This window comes from Lutjanus erythropterus, chromosome 15 (assembly GCF_056507025.1).
Source record: "Lutjanus erythropterus isolate fLutEry1 chromosome 15, fLutEry1.hap2, whole genome shotgun sequence".
Classification (NCBI taxonomy): domain Eukaryota; kingdom Metazoa; phylum Chordata; class Actinopteri; order Lutjaniformes; family Lutjanidae; genus Lutjanus; species Lutjanus erythropterus.
In genome coordinates this window covers 7,062,290-7,084,246 of record NC_139331.1, presented here as the reverse complement: position 1 = coordinate 7,084,246, position 21,957 = coordinate 7,062,290, and the positions used below count along the sequence as shown (strand labels likewise).

Sequence of the window (21,957 nt, the reverse complement as noted above, 5' to 3'; positions counted from 1 at the left end):
TCAGATGTAGCAGTTTTAAGACATTTAAGCTCATCTGTGTGCTTATTTGAATAACAAGTAGCTGTGTACATGTTCATCTTGTGTGCTCTGTTTGCTTTCCTTGCGTTCTTCAGTCCATACATTGTTGTCAAGACTTGTCATTTCTGTTCCCTCAGCAAAAGAGTACTGTAAGGTCACATTTGCTTTCGAGGCTACGAACGAGGACGAGCTGAGCATTAAAGAGGGCGACCTCATCCACATCCTGACCAAGGTACGGTTTCACTGCTTCATTCACGGCTGTGGTCGTAGCAAGATATTACAATGTACCAGAATATTTAGAACTCCGGAAGGTTTGATTTTAATTATCTCCGACATACTGTAGAAGTTGCAACTGTTTTATATTGTTGGAAAATAAAAATATAAAATGAAATGGATTTATTAAAACAGGGAACTTAGCCAACAGAATAATTATTTGGCGGTAAAAAATAAATAATTGTCTGGTCATTTGTGCTCTATAGGTGTGCAGGCCAATCAGTTAATGACTAGTTATGGAATAATGAATATTACCACATAATATATCTTGAGATGAAATACAAAAGCAGTTTATTAACCATGTAATTTTGCCAGTTTGTCACCTTCACATAATCTCTGTTTAGCCCTCTGATGTGTCGCTGTTCGCCGCTGTAAAGTGTCATCAGGTTCTCCAGAAACAATCTGTGGAAGAAGGATGCTTAGTCATTATTCTATGGGTCATAGATAGTTAAATCAGCAACACTTGTATAAGTGGACTAATTGCATATTAGACTCAGAAATATTGGCTACACCATACCATACATACTGCAGTGACTTCTATCATCAGCAGCTAAGCTTTTACATTTTGGTTTTTAACACATATGCTGATATATATCATAAAACTCAGCAAAACGTCAGTGCAGGATGAAAAAATAGATACTGCACAATTCTACTTCATGCGTTGCCATTGTGGAATTAAATGATTTAAAGACAAACCAGCTGGGAACAGTACAAAAGTTCAGTGAAGAGAGCGAGTCAATTCTCTCACAAGAACTGAACGTCTCAACCAGAGAACAGGACGAAAGCACTGAGCCGTGATGCAGCTCAACTAACCTGTTAGATTGGTTGTCTTATGTCATCCTCTGTTCTCGCTCACGACTGCAGAACTGATTTTAACTGTCTGTCTAATAGCCCAGCCTGTCCTAGTCCGAGGACTCCTCCAAGTGCTCTTTTTTCTTCGACACTGGCATGTAGTTGGGGCGCTGAGTAAAACCAGAATGCAGTTATTTGCAAGACCTTTTCAAAAAATACCTGTTTGGAACATTTAAAAGGTTAATGGTGAATGGATAACAGGTGACAGTATCATCAATCTCGGTTTTTGGAAGTCATAGACATCGAGTCTTCTGGAATAAAACGGAGAAGGACCATCTTGATTATTACCAACTTCAAAAGTCAGCATCTGTGATGGTATGGGGGTGTGTTATTGCCCCTGGCATCATGGCTTCATCTGTGAAGGCCTCATTAATGCTGAACGAATGCTGCCATCCAGACGACGTCTTTTTCAGAGACGTCCCTGCTTATTTCAGCAGGACAATGTCAACACACAGTGTGCACATGTTCCAACTGTGTGGCTTCATAGTAAAAGAGCTCAGGTACTAGACTGACCTGCCTGCAGTGTCTTCAGTTCTCAAACTCTTACAGAGTGTTGTTAAAAGAAAGAGTGATGTAACACAGTGGTAAACATACTCAGTTTTTTTTAGAACATGTCGCAGGCATCAAATTCAGGGTTTGAATTGTAGAACCAAAATCATGAAAATCATGAAATTCTGCACTTTTCATACGTACGTCTAATCAGAATGATAAGAAATAAACAGAAGATATATGTTCTGATCACAAGAAAGATTATTCTAAAACGCTCTGAAGTTTTAAATGAGAGTCCACACAAATAGATTTCTTTTTTTTGTTGTTGTTGTTGTTTTCCAAAGTTGTCTCAGTAAATACAGAGTTAAACCTGTGTTGCAACAGTAGAGGGCACGTGTCCAGCATTTGTCTCTTAGACTTACTGAAGGACTTACGTGTGAGGAGGTAATGGCTCTCTTGACGCTGAGAGAGGAAGAAGATTTTCCATAATTTCTTTCTTTTATACTTCTTAAGGCATTTGGGCTTTGTTTTTTGTCACTTTAATAATTTCTTATGACATTATAGTGCTTCCACTAAAACTGCTCACTGTCCGTAGTTTGGTATCTTCCTGTGACACCTCTGTGTTTTTGTAAAGCCCCCCTTTGGTCCTCTGAGTTCACGGATTTAATCCAGAGAATTGCCCCTGAGTCCCTCCTGTAGAGTCACTGTCATTCAGGAAGAAACGATTACATGACAACCAGCCAGACTCTGCTGGCTCAGCTCAGCTGCCTCTGACATGTTGTCGAGGAATGATGACTGTGACTCAGGGGTTGTTGTTGTTGTTTCACAGCAGTGGTGACACATGAACATAAGTCCCCCAGTTTCCCTGCCAAGGTGATTCCAGAAAGCTACCGCCATCTAGTGGACACTTTATAGAAGTGTCTGTAAAATGATCAGAGTTGTTTATTCCTCCCTGCTAACATGAGAGGGACTCTTCTTGCTTACTTGAGTGTTAGCGACATTCACCATTTTTTAATTTGATTTCTAACAGGACACAGGTGAGCCCGGCTGGTGGCGAGGGGAGATCGGGGGCAAAGAAGGAGTCTTTCCTGACAACTTTGTCACCATGGTGACTGAAGCGGAGAAAGAGGTGAGATCAGAGACTGAACAAAACAAGTTACTGGCAACTATTTTGATCAGTCTTGAATTGTTTAAGTCATTTTTAAGTGAAAACATCAGTCCCAGATTCTCAGTTCTGAGGATTTGAGTTTTGGACAGTTCATCACACAAAACAGGCAACTTAATGACTCTTAATGACATCACTGTGGGCTGGGAAATTGTGATGGGCATCTTCAAGCATTTTCTGACATTGTATAGACCAAATGATTGTCCAACAATGAGCCTAATTGTTAGTTGCAGCCCATAGATGAACGGTAATCATAAGATAGATCGAGAATAAGGTTGGATAGGGTCTGCCAATTTGATAAGATCTTGTGCTATAACTCATTATAGTGAGAAACTTTCTCAGAATAATGAGAAACTCTTTCAAAATAATGGCGTATAGCATCTTAGTATATTGATGTAGTGTCTCATCTCATAAAGTATCATCTTGAGATACTTGCTCATTATTTTGAGATATGAAGTCATTATTTCCTGAGAGTTTGTCATAATGAGAATTCTAATTGCAGAGCTCAATGTAACATCCTCAGATATCTTGTTTCATCTACACGCAGGATTTGGAGGGTTACTTTTAAATGATACAGTTAACAAAATGTAGTTTGTAACCTAATCCAAGTATTACAATATTGAAGTAATGTGACTTGGTTATTTTCCATCACTTTTGAATTTCTGACTGAGTAGTGTTTTGATTAATCAGCCCATTATTTTCTCAATCTATCAGGTGTTGGTACATAAAATGGTGAAAAATGTTGATCAAAGCTCAAGATGATGTCTTCAAATGTCTTGTTTTATTCAGAGCTCAAAGATATTCGGTTTACTGTCAGAGAGGAGTAAAGAAACCAGAGAATACTCACATTTAACAAGCTGAAATCAGAGAAATCTATTATATTTTTAATTAATACATGACAAAAAATTATGACACAATTAATTAATCCTGCCGCAATAAACTCAGTTGAAAAATTGGCACAAAACATGTGGATCATATGGACACACGTCATGTTTGATCCTATTCTTCATGCCCTTCCTGTAATGATTATTTTCATGATCGATTCATCTGTCGATCATTTTTTTGATTAATTGATTAGTTGCATGATCCACAGAATGTCCAAAAATGGTGAGATATGTTGATCAGTGTTACCAGAAAACAATCCCATTTAAGAAGCTGAAATCAGAGAATTTTGACTTTATACTGAAAAAATGACTCAAAATGATTCATCAATTATCAAAATAGATGCAAATTAATTTAACAGTTGATTGATAATTGTTGCAGCTATAAGTGTTTTATGTTCATTATTAGGTTTACTAGTTTGTCCAGCTGATACTTGATTGATTGATGGACTGATTTAAAGACAGAAAATGTGAAGCATGTTTTCACTAGAGGCCATTTGGCAACTGTGTGCAGTCTGCATGGTAATATATTGAATCTGTAATCTGATTATATCTTTTATCTGTAATCCATTACACCCCAAGCCTGTCCACAACCCAGAGATATTCAGCTTACTGTCATAGAGGACTCAAGAAACCACAAACTATTCACATTTAAGAAGCTGAAATCTAAAAAAATGTAAGAGATTAATTTAATAATCAATCAACTGCTTATTCTTTACAGCCCTAATAATGATTTAGAGATTTTTTTTTTTCATCTCACTGACAGAAATGTGCTTCCATAGGGGTGAGACCATAATGAATCCTTTCCTCAGACCGCTCATTTTATCTCAACCCTGACACATGGCGTGCTGTTACCTTACATCATCTAATGAATATTATGGAGCAGTAAGCACGGCTTAACTTTTCCACATCACAAATGCAGAAATCCTGTTTGATTTCTCATGAAGGCTTTTCCACATGGATAATAAGGCCTCTTGATAATCAGCCAGATGGCTTCTGCGGGTAAAGAGCTTACTGCTGAGAATTCCCCTCCTGGCATCTTCAGTGACGGATGAACCAGTTTATTAGAGGGGGCCTCAGGTCATGTTAATAGTGTTTGAGCCAACCGTGTAAGTGTCTGTTCTGACGGCTAACTAATTTTTAATCCCTGATGTTCTCCATGTTCCACCCAGGACCTGTGAGGTGTCCTCACAGAAAGTAAATTGAGATATTTTTTTTTACAGATGATATCCCATTATTATATTCTGTTCTTCTTTTAGACGCTCACGTCGAGGGGGTCATTGAAGTCATCACCTAAACAGGAGTCAGAAGAGGTAAGCTGGGATGGAAAAACACCAACGAGAGGGAGCGTTTTTCATTTGATTTACACTTTCACAGATACCAGGTCCCACACCTGAGGGGCTTCTGTGGCTCCAGATGCCTCAATACAGTCTGAAATCCTATCTAAACTCATTTTAGGATGACATTTAGGAGTTTTGGTACTACAGAAATATGTTTTCTAACTGTATTTAAAAAAAAAAACTTTACCTTAGGGTAGGAATTTAGCGATTACAGAACATCCCAAATGAAGAATTTCCCAAGGTAGGAAGTCAAACTTTAAAAGGATGGTATAGACCAAATCCTAAATTCAAAATAACTGTCAAAACTTCTGCATGGCAATAACACTGAAGATCGACATTGAGGTTATAGATGAAGGAGCAATATGTAGATAGCGAATAGGAGCCACATACCGTCCATTAAACAGGAATTAAATATACAAGCTAGAACACCTGAAAATACACACTGTGGACATTGAGGTAACTGGCTGCCTGCCAAACTCCATTAACATATCACTCAATTTATCAGTTATAAACATCTACTCCTTCTACAAGATTAGTAATGATTTCTTACCACTCATAAACAGACACTGGCTCACTCAGCGAACATTTGGCTTTCATTTGAACTTGCCTGGAATAGAAATTTCAAAGGACAGCGTGACTGTATTTCAACTTAACATGTTTTCTTGATCTGTGACATATCGTGGTCTTTTTATGACGTATTACAATAAATATATTACAGATTTCTAATTTAACTAAAACAAAACTAATAAATAAAAGGTGTCAAAAACTGACTGAAATAAAAAATAAAAACTACACTTAAGAAAAAAAATCAGAACCGACAATTTTGTGTACATTTGGTCAGACTTAGACTTAGACAGTCAAATTTTAGTGTTTTGATTTTTGTTAGTGTTACTCAACAAAAACTGGAGACTTTTTAGTCTAGTTTTCGTCTGGGACAGTTCAGTCTAATTTTGTAATTCAGTTTAGATGTTTATGACTTCTAAGCATTTTGAGGCTACAGCTGTTACCATTATTTGACCCAACTTGTTATATGAACCTCAGACATGAAGCCAAAGGAAGCCAAAAAACCCTTTATTATTTATACCAACACTCTAATTACATTCTTTTTTTGTGAAAATGTATTCTTCTGGCAGTTACATATATATGAGAAATGTAATTTATTAAATGGTTTGGTCTGCTTTTTTGAATTTCTATACTTGCTCTGTGCCAGAAAATACCCATCACAACTTCAAACAAAAATCCTTCAAAATCTGTCAACTCTATCAAATTTTCACTAAAACATGATTTAATCGGGCATAAAAAGGGTTTGCTATGCCCCAAGGACCCCTGTCTCACTTCATGGTTTTAAAAAAAGTAGGAGTACAGGGAAACTTTCTATTTTTAGATAAATTTCTCAAATTATATTGATGCCTCTCAACATAACATGTCAGCTGTAGCCCTAAATCAAAGCTAAATAAGAGTTATTGATTTAAAAATGTGTATTTTCATTAGTATTAAGAGAACTCTGAGCAACTGTAAAAAATAAAATGTCTGCTTACTACAAATAATAGTTTATTAATTGCGAAGATACCCCACTCTTGAGTGTATGATATAATATGAGTGTTTGGCAAGATCCTCTGGGGTTATTTAATATGACTGGATTGTAAATGGCTTGTTTATTTAATGGACGTCAGCAATCAGCCCATGACTGCAGATGATTCGGCCCACAGGATCTCTGACTCTGTTTGCGGTGCAAAGAGATTACAATGACGAAGAAGTCTAAGTCATTAAAGGTCAAAAAGCAGCAATTTCACAAACTACCCCAACACTGTTCGGTAAGACGAAGGGAAAGCGTTTGAATTTAATCTGGGTAATAATCTGGGTCTTCGCCATTTCAAGAATTTGAAAGTGGTGCCCAACACCTGCCTGCCTGAGCAAAAGAAATGTTGCATAGTGCAAAATGCGCTGTCTGAAACCGAGATCGCAGTGACATTCGCTCTACTGTGCCTCTCCTCCCACCACTTTCCACAGTAGATAGAACCCCTTACAGGAGCAACATGTAGCCGTTGCACCTAAATAAGTACAGCAGTCCAAATAGTGAGTTGGAGCCATAGACTGTATATTAGACAGGTTTGCAATAACCAGCAAGAATGAGTGTAAGTTGATCAGCTGTTTATAACTGTCAGCTGTCTGTCAATATAAAGTTCAGCCTGTTATCCTGAAAGAAAAAACCCACTGCTCTGATATAACACACTCTGGACACCTCTGAACATTTTCAGGTCATGGCTAGCTGTTTTAATTTTAGTTTATTAAAGAAGGCAAGCAGAAGAACTTTGAGTTAAAAGGAAAACAGTTTTGTTACAAACAAAACTGCAGCGCAAATCAGTTTGATTATGTAATAAGTAACACTCTTCCAAGTCAATGTTTATCTTTTTTAAATATTGTATTGTGGACTTTTTATCATGGTGATATTATCCTGTGAGTTTTTGATATCTTTACATTCCTGGTTAAATGTGATATTAACAATATACAAGAAGTTAAAAAAAATGTTTACATATGATTTTGTTACTTTGGTGAGACACTAGAATTAAAATTAAGTAACAGAATCTTCATATTAAAGGGATAGTTCACCCAAAAATGAAAACTCAGTCATTATCAATCCACCCTCATGGCAATTTAAGGTCTGATTTATTTTGTTAGTCTGCAAAATGCTGCTGGAGTTTGACAGGAAAAGAGCACTGCAGAATCTCCCAAACAATGGAAGTGAATAGTCACCAGTTTTCAAAGGTAAAAAAACTCCTAAAGTCTCCTAAAGTCCTGACATCCAAGTGGCTAAAAAGTTGACTTTAAAAATTGTTATTTACACCGTGTTTTTAGCCTGAATTTTCACTGTAGATCCTTAGCTTGGAGCCACATTCACGTGCACACACACATTGTCTGAACTTTGTGTGTGTGTGGAGTGACGGTGTACAAACAACATATCAGGACTTTAGGAGACTTGGATTGCACCAGACAAGCAGTATGGAGACATTTTATGTTTTGTTTTTGTTTTGTTTTGTTTTGTTTTGTTTTTTTCTGTTATGAAAGCTGGTCACCATTCACTTGAATTGTTTGTGAGATTCAACACTGTTTTCCTGTGAAACTCCAGCAGCGTTTTGAGGACTGACAAAATAAACCCGACCTTCAGTCGGCATGAGGGCGAGTAGATAATGTCTGAATTTTCATGTTTGGGTGAACTTTTGAACCTTGAACATTTAAGTTGTTTTCTCCAATTGTAAAAAGGTTTGAGTTCTAGGCTGTTATCATGAATCTTATTAGATTTCCCTCAATTAAACCTAACCTAATTTCTTGTCCCTTTCTCCTTTCTTGGGGGTTGCGGTATCTGTATTTGCGATAATATACTGTGTCTGTTAATGAGTCATCATCCATTTTCATGTCTCTCTGACCTATTTCATATCTCATGCTTTCTCTTCCTGTCAGAAGCCAAAGAAGCCACCTCCACCATCAAAAAGCATAGGTAAGGAACACTTTGTACCCTTCACCTCATTAAAATCTGTCAGCTCAGTGGTAGGTGTGAAGCAAGGGTGAAGTGAAGCAAGCGTGCTGCAGTGCTTTATGCACCTTGCTGTGGTTCTCAAACAAAAGCTTGCTTAGTATTGAATACATTTTCGTTACACTGCTTCAACGTACGCTGAGATGCATTGATAGGATGTGTAACTGTAATTGGAGTCTTTGATTACTTGTGTTCATTTCACATTTACTGAGTTTCTCATTTATAATGAATGTGTTTCCACTCACCCTTAAACATCAGGGGTGATTCCACACATCTGGGCATTGTAGCGATTTTCTGTCCATTGACTGGTTCACAGTGTTAGATTATGATGGGCTTTTATCATCGGTTGTGCAATCCATTATGAGACAGTTTTGGAATACAGTCTTTGTTAATGGTAGTTTAGTTTTACTGGCTTGTCAGACCCAGATTTAACCGTGCCACCGTCCATCATTATTAAGTTCTGTGCTCAACAATAAGACTTGACCAGGGTGAGTAAAATACCATGCCGGGCTAGTAAATCTAGCAACTCACTTGCCCGACCAGGCAAGTGGTAAAAAAGAATTAAACAATTTTCATAGTCAATTAATGGTTAATGTAATTTTTATGCATACATGTCAGAAAATGCTGTTTTAAACCACTCAACTATGGAGATTTCCTGCTTTTCTCCGGTTATTATCATATTGAATTGAATACCTTTGAGTCTTGCACTGATCAAACAAGACATTAAAGACATCACATTTACATTGAAAAACTGAGGACATTTTCACTGTTTTCACTGCAGCCATATAGCAAACGCAGTTAGCTTTATTTTTTGTTATTATTTGATAAATGCTAATAAATAAAACACTTTACATGGGCAAGTAAAAATTGACTTTGGGCAACTAGATTTCTGACCTGCTTCCCTGTCTGGGCATGTGAAAAAAGTCCATTAACACTGAACCCTGTCTTTTATAAACATTACTGCCTTAAAAAGAAAACAAGGTGGCATTATATGGTTCACTGTTCCTGTAGGTTTTACTGACTTGATGTCAAGCAGCATAAGCTTTCTGGGTGATTTCTTTATTGTGTATTGCATTGATTGTTTACTTGATCCATTTACTTAACTAATCAGAGAGGCTTCTTTCAGTAATTTTAAACATTTCCATGCACGTAGTCACTGCAGCAAACATCATTAAGCAATAAAACTAAAGCTGTAGTTATAAACTTACTAGGACATAGGAAACAGAGTGATTGAATAAACCTGGAGTGTGTGTGTGTGTGTGTGCACCCAGAGTCTCTCTTTAACTCACCTGTAGGACGGTCACAATTCTCTAAATTTGACTTTCAATTTTAGGGTCACAATTTGATTTGATTTTTCTATCTAAACCTTTTTTTTTAGCTCTGATGACTGAGCCATTGTTAGGCTTTAGATGTTTGTTACTTTCATTCTTTAAAAATCACCAAAAGATTAAAGATAATTAAAATATATCACCAACTCCAGCCTTGCTACAAAATCAATGCCTATCAATGATGCTGTAGTTAAAGTGATCTAGTTAATGAATGCACTACCACTTAATGTAACATACACCTCTAAACTCTGCATTTCAAACTGATTTATCACCTGGCAAAACTCAATACACACGCAGTGAAGCTGAGCCTCTGTCCTGCTTTAAACTCCGGATGCACGGCTGGCACGCAAACCACATGCTACAAAGACAGAGTCTGTGTAGCAAGTTTAAAAAAAAAACAAAAAACAAAACTCTGCCCTGCGTATGAGGTGCGTCACGTCTGTGCTTCATGTATTCTGGCTCTGAAAAGGGATCTTGTAGTAACCAAATGTGTTTAGTATTTGCATGACGCTTCAGAAATCAGATAAGAAAACCTGAAAACCATCAGTAATCATGTTAAGTGTGGCAGCCGTGTGGTTTACAAGGTGAATTTACAAGGGCCTGAAAAGGTCTTGAAAAGGTTTTTTTCTGTTACAGAACTGTCTTTTGACCCTGTTGATGTCACAAAATCAGTAAAATTCACACATGGACTGAGCTTGAGATGGAATTTTTTCAGTGAAGCTCCTTTTCCAAGATTGACATGGCGGGCTTATCGTCTTTGACCAGACATGATGCCTAATTTCATGGTGGTTTAGTGTTATTGTAAAGGCAGCGGTGCTACAGTTTGCAAAATGCAAACTTGCATCATTGTTTTCCTGTCTGCACAGGAAGTAGCAGAGTTTACACTCATACTCCTCCACCACTGCATTTCTGAGTTTCTGAGACATCAGCGAATGCATCTGTGCTCAACTTCCTGTTAGTGTTGAGATTCATTTTAATAAGTGTCTCACACGAACAAAATCAAGAATGAGTGTGTGCAGCCACACGTGCACAGTCATTTATTTATATACCAGATAGTGACCAAAAAATGGGTCTTCGTCTGTGTAACTGCCTCTCAATGCCTGAAAGAGGGCGGCATGTATGTGTCAGAAAGCAGTGGTTTTCTGTGTCACTGTACTTGTGAAAGTGTGTGTGTGTGTGTGTGTGTGTGTGTGTGTTCCTCGTCATTGTGTGGTGAGTCTTCTGCCAGTCAGGTCAGACAGACTTGAGGAGCTTACTTTCTTTGTACCATGTTTCGTCGTCCAGGTCTCAAGCCAGACGTCCCCAGTGCCGACAGGAAGCCTCATCATCCCATCAGGCCAGAGGAAAAAGGTAGGACCCTCCATCTTTACACTCTCCATCTCATTTTATCCTCTCATTTCCTCAAGTCTCTCACAACTTTGCACCACACATCTGAAGCTACTTTATTTGACTCCTTTCCACATTTGAAACACCCCTTTCCTATTGGTCCATATCCCCATTAACTCCATTATTGGCATGGAGAGGCAATAGACAGGCCGTTACCCAGGAGCCATTCTGTTTTCTTATTACTCATCTTTGTGGAAAATATATTAATATCCTCAAAGTAAAAGTACAAATACATAAACTTAGAAATTGTCCATTACAAGTGATAACCCTAAGTAAAAATAGGGAAGTATTGCCAGTAAAATGTACTAAAAGTATCAAAAGTGAAAATGGTCATTCTGCAAAAAAAATTCTTCAAAGTAGAACGAAAGTACTTCTAATAGATTCTCCTCTAGAAAAAACTACTCAAAACATGGTCTGTGGATTAACTTGAGTAACTTGATCATGATTTCTAGAAAACAACACTGGTTTTGAATTTTTCAGATTTTTTTGTGCCACTTAGTCCCATCATATTAGAGAGAAGGCAGGCATCTCTACGGCAAAGAAAAACTCTGCAACTCACACCAAAACTGTCTAGAATGATTAAGAGCACTACAAGCCATGGAGAAAAGCTGTATCTTTGATTTTCGGGCAAACTGTCCCTTTTTAACATTGATGCATTAATATTTTATGCAGTCATTTTATTTAGTTCAGTGATTTCCAACCGAGGAATCAACTCCTTCAATTATTGGGAGAGGAAAAACAAAAACAAAATAACAAAGTTTTGCCATCTCAATCAGCTAAAAGAAAAGCAGCGCAGCACTCAAATGTTGATATAGAATTCGAATACCAACATTTAGAATGAAGCTTTGAGCGATTTAACTAAATCAATTACCCCACACTCTCAGAGGCTCAGAGAAAAGGAAGGCCCTTATCTCACGGCGTGCATGTGGCAGGTTGCAAAATGTGAGGTGCACTGCACGGCCGTCTTTGTTGAAGCTGTTGGTTTAAAAAAAAAAAAAAGTCCTGCACTGCGCACATCTGTAATGTTTTTGCTGTAATAAATCATAAAATGACCAACAGAGATCAAAGAAACCCTCAGTTGAAATACTCGCTGCATTTGACATGAACTGCAGAACATGAACTACTCTACAGCTTCGGTGTCGCCCTTTTGAAATTTTTATTCTGGCAAGGAGTAATTGTTTTTTAAGTCCATTTATGATAAATTTTTGCCAAATGAGTATGTGTCAGTTTATGAATCATTACAAATGTTATAGATGCTTATAACTGACTTTTAAATATTGACTAAATGTTGAGGCAGGCAGAGACTTAACTCTTCAGAATGCACAATAACTCCATTCTTAAAGGAGCATTGCTTGAGTCACACACAACACAGTAGTGACAGAGTTCAGAGTAAAGAGGAAGAGTTCAAAGGAAACAGTTGAAATAGTTGACTAAGAGACCACGTACCATCTTATTGTGTCTGCTGGCAGCGCTGCTCACACAAAGCATACCCGAAGGGAGAGCAGCGCGACAGGGCAGATAAAAGATGAACCTTGGAGAGTAAAAGCAGGAAGAAAGTTGAATACACTGAAAGAATGAAGAAAGAAGACCACTGAGGGAAATCAATAGGAGGCTAACACTGGTACATTTATGCACTTATAGTAGAGTTCTGAGGTACTTGTACTTGAGGATTTCTCCTATATGCTGCTTTACACTTCTACTCCACTATATCTCAGATGGAAAAATTGTACTTTTTACTGCGCTCTTTTTATCTGTTTATTATTTATCTAACAGCAAGGGTTACTAGCTGCTTTCCAGCTTAGAGTTTTCATTAAAAGACATATGACAGCCTTAAAACATAGGTTGCATTCTTAAAGATGAAATCTGATTTCCAAATGTTTCGGCTCTTATAAAACAATTTTGTCAACAAAATGAATCAGATCAGTGTAGCAAAAAAAATAAGTAAATAAATAAATCTGTTATTAATAGATAGAAACCCCTTTTTGAAGAGTTGAGTTCTGTGATTGCAGGAAGCATTGATACCTGAGGTCACTTTATTTTTGTTATGAAATCGCATCACATGTTGAGGTGAGCTCTGTCGAGGAGACAGACGTGCTGTCAGTGCAGTTTCTGTCTAATTGAGCCGCAAAGAGGAAATGAGCTCTCTCTTTCTCTGTCTGACTGTGTGTGTGTGTGTGTGTGTGTGTGTGTGTGTGTGTGTGTGTGTGTGTGTGTGTCTGTGTCTGTGTCTGTGTGTGTGTGAAATTTCTTTGGCTTCTTTTGCGCCTCGCAAGTGTTTCAGACCAAATTAATTTTCTATTGAGAATTCAGTTTGGCTCTGTGATGTTTTTTCATCAATATTAATTGAAACTGAATATAAAATAATACTTTGTTATACAGTAGTAATGAAATGTTGAGGGACAGAGCAGCTCTGGCACAACATATAAAAAAACTAATTATCAGAGTACCTGCAGGTCCTAAAAATATTAATAAAGCACTGAATTTACTTAACCTCCAAAATCACAAATGCATATTTTTCCTCTTGTCTGTAATGGCATTTATCCTTCTAGATTATTTTGGTGTGAGTGACTTTGAAAAATTCCAAACCAGTGTCATTTTCCAAAAATCATGACCTGGTTACTCAAGATAATCCACAGACTTTGTTGTGAGCAGTTTCATGTAGGAACTATTTTCTTTCTGCAGTAGAATCTACTGGAACTAGAACAGTGTTCTCTTGGAGACGTGGTTCTTGTTAACTGTCCAGAATAGTAATGTGTGTGTAATATTTCTCCTCTCTGCAACTTTGTTTCCATTTTTTCCTCACATTTGCACCAACATTCGGTCCCTCTTCCCTTTTCTCAACTTTCTATGTGCTTTCAGTTGACAGGCCCACGCCAGACCACAAACCATCCAAGCCTGCAGCGCCGGTGGTCCCGCCCAAGAAGCCGGTCCCCCCTCCTGGGAAAGGCAGACCGGGAAGCATCCCACCAAAGAGGCCCGACAAGCCTCTCGCTCCCTCGCCAAACCTCAAGTAAGCCCACCACCAGCTCATCCATTTTCATCAGTTTGTCCGTCTCTCTGAACACCACTGACGTTTTTAAGTACAAACTCAAAACTGCAGCACTTTTCTGTCCGTACAGACACGTTTATATGAAGATATAGGACAGGAAAGTGTTGATTGATACAGTGTAGTGTCGCAGTCCACAGGTTGGAAGAAATTTCATGGTTCTTCCTGTTCCTTTCTTTAGGCACAATGGAGAGGTGCCTTCCACACGACCAAAGTCTGACTTCGAGCCATTATTGCCCACCAAACCCAAAACATTGTCTGGGGACTGGGGGGAGAAGTCCTCGGATCTGGGTGAGTACAGTGTTGCCTACTACAGTCAAAATCCTGAAAAAACAGGTGATTTATATACAGATTTTATATCTATTTTTTTTTAATTCTAGAAGACTTTCAGGAGGAAGTAAATTGTCTGTACTCTGTCTCAGTCACAAGCAGTCAGTGACTTCGCCGTATGATTACCACTGTGACAAGAAACACATCTTTGATTTTGTTGGTGACCTGTCCCTTTAATGTGTGACATCACCAAAAACATTTGTCTCTTTCTACAAATCATGACCCAGTAACTCAACATAATCCACAGACCTTGTTGTGAGCAGTTTCATGTAGGAACTACTTTCTTTCTAGTCGAAAAAGAAAGTAGTTCCGTCAATTCTGTGGGTTGAGTTGAGTATGATTTTTTGGAACAAGAAACTGGTTTTGAATCTTTGAAAAGTCTGTGCTCTGAGGACCACAAACCATTTAGTCTCATTATACTACAGAGAAGTTAGACGTCTCTACAGGCGATATCTCTAAAATTTTGCAGCTCACACCAAATCTGTCTGGATGGATAAATAGCACGACAGGCCAGAGGCAAAATGTGTCTTTTGATTTTGGGATGAACTGCCCCATTAATAATTGGCTTAGCAAGTATTTCTTAAATACGTCATACACCATCACCAGTAGACTAACGCTTACGTTAGCAGCGTGGAGCACTAACCTCCAGCATTAACATGTGAGACCAGCTGACCAACTCACACTGCAGGAGGGTGTGTGCAGTGTTTCAGCTGGAGGATGTGTGCAATAAACTCACAAAATTGCTGCTACACCTATTTTCCTTATTAAATGGAAAAAGTACACCTTCTAAATTTAAGAGGGTTGAGCTCAGTTGTCTTGTTAACTCAACAGACAACACACTTCATTCGAAATTGATTGAAAAACAACATAAATCTCACCTTGCTTAGTCATATAACGCAATGTTTCTCAATCCTGGTTTTCAGGGAGCACTGCTGTTTATTTTGTAGATGTTTGCCAAGTCATCAGGTCATTATCAGGCTTCTGGCTTCTTCTTTGGTTCAGCAGGTGTGTACTGTACCACCGAGTTAGAATCTGTCCCTGACCAGCGGCACTCTTTCATTCTTCAGAGGCATTAAATGAGCAAAATTAAATGACAAAAATCACCCAAAAGGACTGACGACTGAATGTCCAAACTAGTGACCGACTTCAGAATACGTTCTGCCAAGTCTGGTCACCCTCAGTGATAATCATGGCTTTCCTTGGTACTAAAAATACAGCTGAGCGCACTGTTGTTATACAGGAATTCTCATCTAGGCATGTTTCATTTTCCTTTTAAATTTTATGGAGACAAAGACCAACACAATCAAACCTCTATCATTGATTGAACTGAATTAAGAACTACAATCAGGGGTAAATTATGTGCTCTGTAGAAGAACACCTTGATAATAATTGTTGAGAGGGAGAAATATTCCTCATTAACTTTTTCCACCAAGAGTTCCTTCACATCAAACTTGAGAGCGTTGTCAATCAACAGTCTGCAGCTGACAGATTTTGCATATTTTAGCCGTTAATGTGAGTTTGGGAAAATGGATCTGTACATCAAAATGCGCCTTCAGTGAAATGGTGATTGACGTGAGGAAGACACCAGGAGTCGGAGGAATCAAAAAAACACAGGAGCTGGTGAGGAAACTAAAAGGAGAAGGCACCATTGAAAAGACTTGTAGTTTAGAGTCTGATGTTTTTAAAAGCGGAAGAGAAGAGTTTAGTGACAAATCGAGGCACAGGGGAGCAGACGGGGGGCACAGAGGTCGCAGAGAAAAGACATCTGAGATGTATTTAATGGAGCTGACCTGAAGGGATATCACTGGAGGGTTCTCTGTTTGTGACAGATGGCTCATAAAGGTGATAAAGAGCTGCTAAAACTCCATACTTCTCACCAGAAGTCGGTCTGACACGCATCACCCCGGAACATGAAAATTCACTCTGTCCTGCAATCACAAGCAAAGCTTTCTAACTACAGCAGTTTTCCAATGTGAAGCTGCAAAGTGCTGTTACACAGCAGTCCCTAAAGATAAAAAAAAGGTAGAATGACTCATTCTTTCCTCTGTTTGTTGTGCTCAAGTGTCCACAAGCATAAACAGACTTTATGTCAAGTACATCTGTTAAATGCATACTATAATTGTCAAACTGTGGCCTTTATTTCAGTCCACTTATATTATAAACTTGCTTGTTTATTTTTTTTTTTCAGAACATGGCAGAAAATGGGATGTAATATTCATCAGTTTGTTTTCATTACTGCATAATCACCTGAAAATAAGAACTTTTGTGCTTCCGTTTCCTCTTCATGAAGCCCACCATGTTTCTCCAGTAACTCAGAACAAACACTGGCTCTAGATACAGATGGCCTTTTGTGTTTTTTTTTGTGAGTTTTGCAAGTGCCGTAGGTTCTCCGACAGGCTTGGAAAAGAAGGGGAGAGAGTCGAAGTGTTTGCAAACTGCAAGCTCGCCACTAGACACCACTAAATCCTACACACTGGCCCTTTAAACGCACAGTATGTAATTTCTGCTATCAACATGGTCGATGGAAAATCTGACGTGATTCGGGCAGGTATCACGTCCAAGGACACTGTGCTTCACTGCGCTTAGTCATGGACACTGTTTACAGGAAATCAAAAGAAACCCGCCGGTTACCTTGAATAAAATTGTGGAATTCTCTGGGGTTGAACATTGTTGGAAACATTTGGTGTAATGTAAGCACACAGCTCAACAAAATATATAACATATGTCTAGTCATTGTGAAACATTTTGATAAAGAATTGTTGCATATTACAGCTTTAAAACACTGATCTTTCAAATTAAAAGTCCTCTAGAGGGATAAATGGCATAATCTTTTTATTTTACTTGTTGAAGAGAAAAATTTAGAACAATAGATTGGTGAGTTTTGTATGACCACTGAGGAAATATAAAATAGTGCGAGCCATTATTGTTAAAATAATGTCACCTGCTCATTTTCAAGCTATTATTATTATTATTATTTTGAACTGAGTGTTGTGGTCCTTGTTCTTGAAGGGTTCTCCTTCATCTACTGTGGCTTGGTTTGTAGTTGCAATGATTAATTGACTATTAACCTCCAACTTTTTTGATTATTGATTAATTGGTTTGTGCATTTTTTTATGAGAAAATGTCAAAATTCTCTGATTCCAGCATCTTAAACATGAGTATTTTTGGCTACTTTACTTTTTTATGACAGTAAACAAGATATTTAAGGATGCTTTCTGCGCTTTGGGAAACACTGATTCAACACTTTTCACTATTTTCTGGCATTTTATAGACCAAATAGTGATTAATCGTGAAAATGATCAACTGATTATTTGACTATAAAAATAATAATTATTTGCAGCTCTCGATTGTACCTTTATTTATACATATCTTTCAAAATAAAAGACTGTGCAGACTCATGATCTTAAAAACAGACTAAAAAGACACTGTTTAAATAGGTAGCTTACTTATCCATGGTAGAAGCACAAAAAAGCAAAGAAAGAGGACCAAATCGACTAAATCAGTAATCCAAAAACAAAACCATTTAGCAGTGTGATTACCTTGCAAGAGCTGAACTGAAGAGAGAGAAAACGATTGATGTAAAATAGCCATTAACATGGCCTCTGAGCTCTAAAATATAAGTGCATCAATACCTTACATACCAACAACCAACCAATCATTCGTAGAGAAGTGTTAGAACTCTTATGTGTGCCAAGTAGATAGTTATTGAAGCCAAGCATGGGAGTTAAGCCTTTTGAACCATGGTGATTAACATGTGCAACACGTCCAAAGTAATACGAACGCCTTGAATGTGGCCTTATACAACCAAAAGAGAGGGAGGTCAAGGCATCAAAGAGGAACAAAGAAGAATCTCTGCACACATCTGCCCTGTTTAACCCTTCTTCTCTCTGTAGGGGGTGAATTTAACTGCCATGGTGAACAAGAACCCCTGTAGCAGAAGAAATAAACTCTTAATTCTTGCTTTGGTGGCTTACTAGTGTTAGCTCAACTCTGCTACCAAAGGGGGGAAATTCTGTCATAGGAAGCCCATGCTCACAATTTAACTTCATGTTTTAACTGCGCATTGAAGTCCATGGACTACAAAGAACACAGTAAAAGGAAAAGTCTTTACATTAGATTGCTTATTTTTAAATTGAAGGTTTGTATTCAGAGAGTCTATAATCTGGCCTGGGAACCAGATGAATCTGCAAGCTCATGTTTAATTTACCCTGGCAGATAACATCTGGCAGCCCTCCCCATTAAGACAGATTTCCAACAGTTCCTGATCTGTTCAGGCCAATCACAGTCGAGTATTGAATAACTGTACAGAAAAGGATGACCTAATTGGCTGTTGAGACATTTTCGTAAACAAACAAAATGGCTTAAGCAGGTGAGGAATGTTCCGTTGATTCCTCCCACCTGTCAATGTTAGACAAACTAGATGGGATATTTTATCTAAATAAAGAACGTACAAATGCACTTTAAACTTTTGTTGAGTAGAAATATGTGTTTGCTGTCTGTCCGACTCACCAGCTAGCTAACTGACTAGCTAAAGATTAATGTAGATTAGCCACCTAGCTAGCTAGTCTTTTGCTTTATAGCAAAACACTAGCCAATTAGCTAGCTAATCTACATCAGTTGTTAGCTCAATTTGTTAGCCAGTTAGTTGAACTACATCTCTGGTCTCACTCAGTATAGGTCATCGACGCCAATCTCGCTGCCCCTTGTAACATTACCTTATCTGAAGGTATACCTTGCTGGTGTGTGACTACATCCCGGTACAAAAACACACAATTTTAGCTTTCGGAGGAAAAAAGTCATGATGTCACTTATGCTACATCTGGGTGTGTAGTCTTTCTAATTTGCACAGTCTGATACTTCAACAATTTTTCAACAAACTTCGACTTTCTTGACTTGCAAAATAATCCCTAAAAGTGACAAACGTGTGATTTGTTGCACATTTCATACTTTTCCAAGTTGGACTTGGGAAATGTCAGTTGTGCCCAGATGCATTTTGGTCTGCAGCTGTTGATAACGCCCTGGCATTTTTCTCAGTTATGTCCTTTGCATAGTTACTGCTTTGTAGGGCAGTACTGACTGTCTGCATTTGCTTTTTTTTCTTGGAATATAGGTGAACCTAAAGAATACAAATCCCACAGTTTTGTTTCAATTTCACCCTAAAAATATGAGGATTCAAAAAACTTAATTTTCTGCTGTTCTGTTTGCTAATATCATTAGCCAGCGAGCCAAGATGTTTAATAGAAATTAGATTGCATTCAAATTGAATGAAATTAAATCAGAAGTGTCAGTTCAGCCGTGGATGTTCCCTTAGTCACAACTGAAATGATCCTCTTAGAAATAATTTTCTGTTATTTTCCTTCCTTATCTCTCTCTCTCTCTCTGCCACTGCCTCCTTCATCTGCTCTCAACAGATCTGATGAGTTTTGATGAGTTGTCGTCTACCTCGGAGAAGCTCTCTCACCCCACTGTTAACAGACCAAAGATGCCTGGCAGGAGGCTGCCTGCCCAGTTTGGCGGAGGACATTCGGTGAGCACACACCAAGCACTCTGCATACTTACACAGAGATTATGACCATGCCTGTGCAGATCAGCAAAGTATGAAAAGTTGAACAAGGTCATTTGTACATGTTCGGATGTTTAGAATGAGCAAAACATTGGAGATTGTGACTGTTTTTTTTCCCAGTTTGCATTTTCCTGCTGATATTGTGCATAGTGATCTAGCAGTATTTGATGCTAGCTTTTGGGATGCTACACCTGTTACTTAGGTGGGATATAATGCAGTCATTTCATATTTTGTGCTGTTAATTCTATTTTCAGATTTTAGCTCAAGATTATTAATGTTAATTAGTCTTCCATTAAATACTTTCTGTCCTTTCAGCCAACAAAAAGCTTAGTACAGATCTAAATTAAATCTTTGAGTTCTAGTTATTTGTAGCTTTAGTTGAAAGCTAAAATTAATTCGATTCACTTGTTATGGATTTGAAAGGATTCCAATCTTATCTTTTCTCTTCTATCATCCAATACACTCAAGGAATAGCTCCTCTGAAAATAGAATGGATTTTGATCAGAGTCACAACCTTATGATAATTCCACAGTCCAGTGTGTTAGATGGAAGCACCTCACCGTCAACACACAAGGATATATCGGTGTTATTAGATTTAGCACAATAGGGAACATCAGGAGCTCCCTGGCTGGGGTAAATGCTGAGAAATTCTTCTTGTTTTACAGTCTGCCCCTGATTGACACAACCAAGATAGAAAAGTTTTTTCCCGGCTGAAAAATTCATTATAATAGCCAACATATTGGTAATCTGTGAGCGTTTCCCTTCTAATATTGGTATCGGCTGCAAAAGTCCCATATCAGTCAGGCTGAAGTTCTCATACCAGTATCGGATATGCCTCCAACTTTGCCTGAATGCTGGATCAGGTATCGGCAATTATGCAAGTCTAGTCACTGATTTGATATCACGTCATTTGTTAGCCCCTAAATGGGACCCTGCTACCTCCGAGCAGCATCACATATGACAATTTTTTTTAACCTGAGGCAGGCGATACAACAGTGATAGCCATCGTATCACACTAATATGAGGTTAGTAGTTTCCAGCTGTAGGTGGGAACCAGACAAATCAGCTGTCCTGTGTCCATCGTCCTGTGCCTGATTGGTTGTAGGTCACTCTTCGTTGTTCTGATTGGTTGTAGGTCAGTCCAACTGTGTTTAGAGGCGTTTTGGTCTGCATGTGTTGATAACCCTCCTTGGAAAAAAGGAAATGAAGCAAGAGGATCCAGAGTTATTCATATTTGCGAGCCAATATTGGGAATGAGAGAACTGTATCAGAACATTTCTACTAATCAAAGAATAGTTTTTCAATAGGTTGTTCAGATATCCGATGCCAGTTTGTGTTTCTTGATAAGACTCAATAATAAATGCTACAAACACATTTGTGCCTCTCCATTGATTTTCTCGGTCTCTGACGGCCGTCAGTTCTCTGTGATCTGTCACATCCCTTTGCTCGCTCATCCTCTGTCACGCTCTGTGCGCACACACACACAAGGTTGTGTGAGTACACAGCAGCTTTTCCCATGTTTTTTCTCCCCTCATCTGTAGCAATTTTTATTGGAACATGAATCCACAATTTGCACTCTGACAGCCACTTGCTGACCAGTTATTGTGAAACGCCCTCTTAATGGCAGCCCTCCTCACACAGGGGTCTCATGCTGACCTTCTTCTCCTCTAATCATCTTTCAGAGCAGGCTGTTTTGACAGGTGCTTCCCTGAATGTTGGCAGTAATCAGATATATTTTTATCAGTTAGGTTAGC

General features: G+C 38.3%; 1 protein-coding gene across 1 annotated transcript in view; it reads left to right on the top strand.

Moving 5' to 3' along the window:
- cd2ap (CD2-associated protein) overlaps positions 1-21,957 on the top strand; it is a 70,885-nt gene that overhangs the window by 39,575 nt on the left and 9,353 nt on the right. Inside the window, exons 8-15 of the mRNA XM_084737254.1 lie at positions 156-250; positions 2,663-2,761; positions 4,938-4,991; positions 8,478-8,514; positions 11,163-11,228; positions 14,124-14,274; positions 14,492-14,601; positions 20,052-20,167. Of these exons, the coding sequence (XP_084593380.1) occupies positions 156-250; positions 2,663-2,761; positions 4,938-4,991; positions 8,478-8,514; positions 11,163-11,228; positions 14,124-14,274; positions 14,492-14,601; positions 20,052-20,167 (728 nt within the window). The remainder of the gene's footprint in view (positions 1-155; positions 251-2,662; positions 2,762-4,937; positions 4,992-8,477; positions 8,515-11,162; positions 11,229-14,123; positions 14,275-14,491; positions 14,602-20,051; positions 20,168-21,957) is intronic.